Source organism: Amblyomma maculatum, chromosome 11 (genome assembly GCF_055883805.1).
Source record: "Amblyomma maculatum isolate TAMU_Amacu chromosome 11, ASM5588380v1, whole genome shotgun sequence".
Taxonomy (NCBI): Eukaryota; Metazoa; Arthropoda; class Arachnida; order Ixodida; family Ixodidae; genus Amblyomma; species Amblyomma maculatum.
The window spans coordinates 19493932-19502568 of NC_139354.1; the positions used below are offsets into that span (position 1 = coordinate 19493932).

Genomic DNA, 8637 nt, shown 5'->3' on the forward strand with positions numbered 1-8637 from the left:
ATCCAGAGGGTCTATACGTATTTGAATAAATAAATATATCAAGTGTCTACTTAGCATGATGAGGTAAAAGCCAATATATATAATAACATCACAGACACTTATTTCGCTGCATGATCCACGCTCAGCACTAATTGTGATGTAGCGAATGTTAAATATTAATCAGAATTAATTAACAGTAATTACGATGCATAACTATAAAGCACCCAGTTAGTCCTGTGGTCATATATCAACTCAGCCTAGTACACCAGTAAGTTTGACTTATTGCTAGGCAGGATAAACCCCAGTTTGACCTTGAAGGTCGAGCTGGAGGTCGTTGCGACGGACGGAGTTTTCGCCTTTGGCACCGAGTCGAGCTAACGCCCTAAAACGATAAGCTCAACACGTACCAAGGGACAGTCGAGTGCAGAAGTTCAACGAGCGCCGTCAGCTGGTAGCGAAAGGCATCAGCCACGGTCGGCTTGCTCTTATTCATTGTCTTGGTCATCGTGGTGCCTCCGGCCGCCAGCCGCGTCAACGTCACTTCCAGAAGGTCCTTTTGAAGAAGAAGAATGTGCGCCCCTTAATATCTCTTACTTTTGGATATCACGTTGTTTCACGTGTATTATGCTAAAGCTTTTAACAGGAAGCCCCCAAGAAAGCCTAGACAGTGACAGCCTTGTGTAATAACAAGCATTTAACGTTCCCGAGAAAGAATAGAACTAGTGACACTTAAAATGAATACCATTTGGGCAGAAACTCCAACTCCTGAATATCACATTGCTTCATGTGTATCATGCTAAAGCTTTTAACAGAAGGCCCCCAAGAAAGCCCCGACAGTGATAGCCTTGTGTACTAACAAGCCTTTAACATTCCCAGGTAAGAATGGAACCGGTGATACATTAAAATTAACTCCATTGGGAATACACACTTAAACCGATACGGGATGCGTTGAAACTAGGTACAGTAATGGTGACCAAGCCAAAATATTTGGCCACAAATGATGTCAGCACTCTTTTGAGAGCAGAATTTCCAGCGATGATTTCCTGATTTACGGGGCTAATGCAAAGACACCTGCGGTTAGCGAAGCGAAAAACAGGAGTAGCTTAGGGTTCTATGTGGCCAGCAAAACTAACAATGCGCAGTCTTCTACCATTCAAGAAATGCTGGCTACCAAACAGATAGACACACTACAATATACAACGCTTCGGACAGCACCCGGCAAAACCAAGCTACCGGCAATAACTGGAAGATTCTTATCCATCGCAAACTCATGCGACTCGCAAAGAAAAGGACGAGGATGCGCACCTGGAACTTGACGAGGTCCTTGACGAAGGCGTTGGTGGACTTGCGCATAAGCTCGAACAGCTGGTCCTGCTGGGCGTCCTTGTTCTTTTCGAGGAAGCCCTGAGTTTTGTAGACGACGGTGCCCGCGTAGTGGCGGATGCCGAACTCTTGCTCCCAGCGGCGCCGGTCGTCGCCGCGGACGTAGTATGCGTGGCCCTCCAGCTCCTGATGCAGCTTGCTCACGAAGCTGATGTCCGTGCCCTGGACAAAAAAGAAATAGCTCGAAAGTCAGCTGTAGCAGCAGCCACTCTGAAAAAGCTGCAACTAACACGAGCTGGATATTTATAAGCTAGGTCTTTGCATATTATGCTTCTTAGGATTCTTAGTACACTTTGCATTGTGTTAGGTTTTTCTAAGTTCATTTCAAATCGCATCATTTGCCGAACTTACTCTGCACTATATGTCTGTTTTTATTTATGTCGTTTCCCCATAGAATAATGCCCCAGTGAAGACGCTGTAGGTACTGCATATAAATATAAATACGAATCAATTTGGACACGCAACTTTATTCGCAAATCTCATTGGTTTACTCTATTCATGCTATCATGAAGTGATGGTTAAGTCCGATCTCGATGTCCGAACCAGGACTGTATTTTGTTCATTTACAAAACTTTTTCACGAGTAGATGTGATTAGTGGATAAAGTTACGACTAAAGTTAGTCGGAAGGTAGATTTTTGCTTTCAAATTGTTCTTACAGTTTTCCAACTGACAAGCTTTTGCAGGGCCTTTTTGGAAGACCACGTGAATGCACTGTGAGTTAATATTAACCGCGAGACTTACTAAGTCAATATGTGGAATTTTATTGAAAGTAAAAAGGCGATGTTCGGTCATAAGCATCAAAAGACAAAAAAAAAGCACACGCGTATAGGCGAAAGCAACACAAGCGTTACCTTTGGCATGCGGCATTCCTCAACCAGGAGCTTTAGGATGCATTTTGGAGGCTGCAAAGAGATCAAATTCGTGAGTGAAAACCTAATAAATCAGATATGCCCTCTAACTCGATACTCAAATGTGTCACGAATTACGCTGACAATGTCATGCATCTGAGTGCTATTTAAGGTTACCCCCTGCGTCGAAAACTACTAAATAGGCTAAGCTGCTGTAACGGGCAAATTATCATTCCGTATAACCTAGACAAGGTGAGGAGTTGTAATCACCTTTTCTATCAGCTCTAGACAGGCAGTGTTATCGGTGAAGTGAATGTGGGAATACTGAATGTCCTCTTGCCGGTACTGGAAGAAAAAAAAGAGACAAAGGTGTGATTGGACCACTTTTGTGCCGGGCGCCAATGTGCAAGACGACAAAACTGCCTGCACTTGCCATTTCCTGCTCCAAGGCGAAAACGTAATGATTGAAGAACTTGTGGAGCTTTTCATTAGTATAGTTGATGCAGAGCTGCTCGAAGCTGTTCACCTAAAAAGTTGCACCAACAGGAAGAAAAAAAATAAGGTCCATTCGGAAATCGAAAAATGTCTTAGCAAGTGTACGGTTGTCTTTACGCGCAGAGATATAATGCGGAAACCGGGAAAAACGAGGTAGAAGTTATATGCTCTCAGTGTGGTTCTCCGTTTGTGGCGGGGATTTTATCCTGAGCTACACTCGTAATATGTTTTTGACAACAGTTTGAAGGGATATTAAGAACATGTGCCAAATCATCACTCCCAGCAGAAAAATGCTTAATTATAAGTTCAATAAATCCTTTTCACCGATTACTGGCTCCTATCCCAGAATATGTTTGTTTAATGTTAAATCACAAAAAAGGAAAATTTTTATGAGCAATCTTTCTCGCACACCGTTAATTTTCATTAACTAAGCAATTAGCTACGAAATACCTTACGCATACCAGTGTTCTCATGCGAATCACAGATATTTCACAACCCAGAGGAAAGCGCTGCGCAATATACTGAGTAGAAGCTTGTTCTTGTTGGACGGTGATCTTTCCAGGGAAAAAGAAACCAAGCTCACCCCAAAGTTTTCGAAACCAAAGATGTCGAGGACACCGAGGAACCTGTTGCTGTCTTTCCCGGGGCTCGTGCACATGTTGATGTAGTTTACTATCCAGGCAAACGTCCTGGAGTACAGAGCTTTGGCCATAGCATGACGATTTTGTTGTGCCTGGAAAATAACGAAAGACGTGGTTTCTTATAATTTCCCATTTATCACTCCACTTGTTTGCATTAGACAATATAAATACGTGGCACTAAGAGGATAATGTTTCAACCCTCTAATACACAAATTTCTAATCAACACATATATAAAAAAAATTCCGCCTACATCACTCTACATGTGCGTGTTATATTCAACAGCCGACATCAAAATTATTTTAGCGATACTAAAATTTGGCTCTAATGTACAAGCCAAACTCATAAGTGTCACGCACCTCGTGGTACTTGAGCGGTATCTCGGTGACGTTTCCCCGAACGATGATCTGCCGGTGCAACGTGACGTAGGTCAGTTCCTCGGGCTGGAAGCCCAGAAGAGTGGCAACGGTCATCAGGATCTCTTCGTCTCCAGGTGTGAGGGAACTTCGCTCTTCCTCGGAGTCGGCGAACTGCAGGTTGCCCAGCCACAGTATGGCGCTCAGCACGCTGAAGATGCCGTCCACCATTTCCTGCAGGAAAAGAAACAAAAATGAAAAGTTACGACGGACCATACACAGCGATATGAACGCTTCTTAGTCCTCAACTACACAATATGACCCTTGGGGTTGGAACTGCATAAACATTTCCCCTATTACTCTGTCAGATGATAGCGAGCAAACGATGAGACCACATGTACACATGAAATCAGCGTCGCGGCAGAAATGCACTTGTGTTAAGAGACTTATTCATTTGACAATATAGTCAGATATTCGGCTAGTCCTATAATTGAGTCCAATGGTCCGGCTTAGCAGCGACCGGCAAGTGTAGCCACTAGGGTTAGCAGCTTTGTGACAAAAATAAAGATTTCACATTTAAGCCGCCTAATTAAACCGGCTTTCGCCAGCCTCATACAGAGCGGGGGTTCTTTTCTGCATTTTACGGGGGTAGGAGAGAGAGAGAGAGGGGGGGGGGGCATAACCGCCGTCATTGCGAAATGCGTAACTGTAAAGAATCAAGCCTAAACATCTGATTTTCATGTAAAAGTTGAACATGAAGAGATTGTGCGCTGGCATAGAAAAAAATTACAGGCACTTCAAGGTGATTAAACCAAATGCGAGTTACGTGCGCTAAAACTTCGGTTTTAAGTTCGGTGTCGGTTCACACATAACCATTAATATAGAGTACTCAACTACCGGGTTATGTGGCGGACATAGCTATGAAGCCCCGCTTTAACAGAGCCGCACGAACGTGTCTTGTACCCTACAGTAGGGTGTCTCACATGGGATCCAAGGGTCCCTTTGGGGTTCAATTCCCATATCTTGGCAGCTCCGGCTAATTCGGCAACGACATGTGGCCTTGTGACGTCACACGGAGAGGTGTCTGCTCGAGCCTGGAGGCTTCAAATATTTCGCAGTGGCGCATTAGTGTTAACTCACTAATGAAAACCTCGCAGGGCAGTTGCGATTGTGTAACGTGAGATTCAACTGCACGAGTGGAGGTGTTTGCCACTCGGGATCATCATCACCATCATCATCCTGACTATACCCACTGCAGGGCGAAGGCCTCTCCCATATTTCTCCAATTAACCCGGTTCTAATGCGAGGGCCGGGGCATGCATATTTGTGTAGTCATATGAAAACTCTTTCAGTTTTACACACTCCCCGCTACACCGACATCAGACCCAGGGAATTGGCCGCCGCTTTAAAACATATACACGTACGAGAGTTACTAAACGCACGCGGCACTAAAAGGAAGCGTGCCAACAGAGGCAGATATTGAGCAAAAAAGGTTCCACGAGAGCGCCCTTTTCGCGTACCTGCGGAATGTTGAGCACGGAGATGGCGAGCCGCAGGGCGTCGAACATGAGCGCGTCGTCGACGCCATCGATGGACAGGCATCCGCTCTGGCTGAGGTAGGTGTAGCGCTCCACGGGGCCGATGGCAAACTGGTCGCGCAGCTCAGCGCTGCGCTGGGCGGCCGCCACCAACTGGTAGAAGATGTGGTAATTACGCTCGCCGCTCGACTGGAACGTGATGCGCGACTGCTCCAAAAGGTAGTCCTGGATCATGCAGCCCTTGATCTGGAAGCGGCCGTCGAAGCACACCTGGATGAACTTGCCGAAGCGGCTCGAATTGTCGTTGCGGACAGTCTTCGCGTTGCCTGCAACCAAGAGAGACGAAACGTGCGCTGTGGTATGGTATGGTATATGGTATCGTATGGTATGGTACGGTACGGTACGGTACGGTACGGTATGGTATGGTATGGTATGGTACGGTACGGTACGGTACGGTACGGTACGGTACGGTATGGTATGGTATGGTATGGTATGGTATGGTATGGTATGGTATGGTATGGTATGGTATGGTATGGTATAGGTGGTGTGGCGCACCAGTCTTCGCGATGCTGCGACCGAGAGACGAAACATGAGCAGTGGTATAGTATGGTATGGTGTGGGTGCTGTGGTGTGGTGCGGTATGGTATGGTTTGGTACGGCATGGCATGGGCCACGGTGTGGTGTGGTGAGGCACGGTACGGTATGGTATACTATGTGCCATTACGGTACTGAACACAAACTGTTAGAAACAACCTAGTGGAGGCCTCGAAATTCATTTCGACCATCTCGCATTCATTAACGCGATCAGACATCGCTCAGTATATGTAGACGTTTATTGCATTTTGTCTCCATCGAAACGTCGCTGCCGAATCCACGAAAGCTGCACCTTAATGGAAACCACCGATGAAACGTGCATGGGTGAAAGTAGTGCCTTTGGACTTGATAAAGAGTTGCCCGAATGAACACAATTGCAGAAGACATGACCCCATGACCCCAAGAGCGTGATCCAGCTAAACCTTTTCTGAAGTTGACGGCAAACATTTTTCGCCTCTTACTTGCAAGAAGGCTTCTGGTAAACATCAATGCCGTTTTCCTCTTATTGCGTAAGCTGGAGTTGTGGAAGTTTTCCACTAAAATTTTAGAAGCAAGAAAACTTTGCGACGAAAACTTTTGACCATAAGAAAAATATTCAGCGATTAAGATCTCCTGTTCGTGCTGAAAAGTATGTGCAGCGCGGTCTGCACGGACACAATGTTAAGGCCAAAAGAATGGGTGCGTGTAGCGTGCGAGCGACGCAAAACTTGTCCCTTTCCACTCACCGAAAGCTTCGAGGATAGTGTTGGCTTCCAGGATCTGCTGTTCGATCCATGTGGACACGTTTGTGGTAACAGTGCAAAGGTACTGCAAGATGAACTTCGTCGTTTCAGTCTGAAAAGGGACGCGTAAGACTTGGTTATAGCAGCATACTTGAATCATCCACAATAGAAGCACTGCACCTTATACGAGTTTGCCAGGTGACATTTGCACAACCGACACCTTGCAAAAAGGCAGATAGTTGATATATGAAAACACTGAGCACCTCCATGCCTTAATGATTACTCTTTTGGCAATAATAGTTGTTTCTCTCTCTCTCTCTCCCTGCCATAATGAAGCAAAGCGCGGGGAAGCCCAGTGATCCTAGTTTTTTGTCGGAAAAGGTCGAGATGCACTGTGAACACGGGACCTCGATACAAACAAGTTTAGACGGACGGGCATAAATATGCGGACACGGGAAAGAGAAAAGATTCTTTGGAGGTACAGATCTCTCTTAAGTTCGGTAAGGCGAAAGCCTTTCCTGTCTCTCTTTGCACTTGTTCGCGTCCGTCTTAGTTATTCTTTTTTCTATTTTACTCTTTCTACTATTTTCCTCTTTTGTTTTTTTTTTCTTTTCGTCAATTCCAACACTTTTTGCACAATTTCTACGTCCGTGGCTGTTTTGACGTCTGCACAATATATCGACGGTCTTAGCAATTTTCACGTCTAATTGACTTTTGGCTCTAATTATTCCACATCAAAAAAAAACAAATTTTGCTCACCGCCACATTTTTTCACCCTCTACCTCAAACAACCATTCTTTAACTCATTAATCAATTCGTTTCTCGACAATGACGGTGTGACAAACTCCGCGAAGACACAAATCCTGTCCACACTCACGAGCCTATAAAGGCTTTCGCCTAAGAAAGATATGTACAGCGCCGCACGTCCCAAGGCGACTGAAGCTATTGGGCACGCCGTTATAAAGGGCTCCGGATATTTCGAAAGCTCGGAGTTCTTTAATGTGCACTGACATCGAGCAATACCCGGGCACCTTTCTTTTCGCCTTGATGGAAAATCGGCCGCCGCAGCCGGGAGTCGATCCCGCTTTCTTGCGTTCTTCAGTTGAGCGCCCTAGCCACTGAGCCACCGCGGCAGATAACAATTTACAGTGCATTCTAGCATTAGAAGATAGAGTCATTTCTTAATAGTGCTAATTCATGACTCTTCGCCAGCCTGAATAAAGCGTGTTGAGCGAGGAAAGCAGAGCCCCGCGCACCTTTCCGGCTCCGCTCTCTCCGCTGATGACGCACGCCTGGTTGGCGGTCATGTTCTGCAGGCTGTCGTAAGCGGACTCGGCGATGGCGAACACGTGCGGATCGCACTGGCCGATCTTGCGGCCGCTGTACCTGAGCACCCATTCCTGCGAAGATCATCACGAAAAGATAACGAAACTATACAGACTAAAGGAGGTCGGCAAAGCGCGTCGACCTTGGACGAGGCGTCACTCTGCTCTACTCACCGTGTCATATATGCTGAGTTCCTTGTACGGGTTGACGGCAATGAGGATGGTGCCCGTGTATGTCTGCGTAGCTCAGGGTTAAGGATACTCAAGGACCAACAAGGAGTTTGAACGCAATCACTGCCAGGCAACCAAGAGCTCACAACAAATAGTCCGACTAAGAAAAGGATGACGATATCACTTTTAATAGGGCCAACTCTAAATGGCTGAAAGTGCAATAGCATGGGAGTTCACTCAGCAGAAAGTGAGGCCAAGGACCTATATCACCGGGAATTGAATCCCATACCTCCAACATACGATACGCATCCATGAAACACGAGGCCCCGCTACTGTAAAAGAAGACATAGCTGCAGCCAGGGAACCATAATGGGCTACGACAAGAGAGCGCCCGGGTTGTCCCTTTCTGTGTCATCGTCTTGTCCAACGCTAAGCAACTCGCGAAGTATTAAGGCGGAAGCCTTTAATGACTCATTGTCAAGGTCATCTGCCGTTAGCAGAAACTGTCACAGCTTTCCGGCCTGCTGATTGGTTTCCTGCTTCGATGCGTTCAATGGAATGCTGATGTGTTCTACAAAGGGCGCAC

General features: G+C 46.1%; 1 protein-coding gene across 1 annotated transcript in view; it reads right to left on the minus strand.

Annotated features, from left to right (window-relative positions):
- The window catches only part of Myo81F (unconventional myosin 81F), a 132537-nt gene that overhangs the window by 60336 nt on the left and 63564 nt on the right, over positions 1–8637 (minus strand). The window contains exons 3-13 of the mRNA XM_084583356.1: positions 8055–8117; positions 7812–7955; positions 6559–6667; positions 5222–5565; positions 3705–3935; positions 3290–3439; positions 2645–2737; positions 2482–2556; positions 2215–2265; positions 1285–1524; positions 387–532 (exon numbers count right to left, since the gene is read on the minus strand). Coding sequence (XP_084439482.1) covers positions 387–532; positions 1285–1524; positions 2215–2265; positions 2482–2556; positions 2645–2737; positions 3290–3439; positions 3705–3935; positions 5222–5565; positions 6559–6667; positions 7812–7955; positions 8055–8117 — 1646 coding nt within the window. The remainder of the gene's footprint in view (positions 1–386; positions 533–1284; positions 1525–2214; positions 2266–2481; positions 2557–2644; positions 2738–3289; positions 3440–3704; positions 3936–5221; positions 5566–6558; positions 6668–7811; positions 7956–8054; positions 8118–8637) is intronic.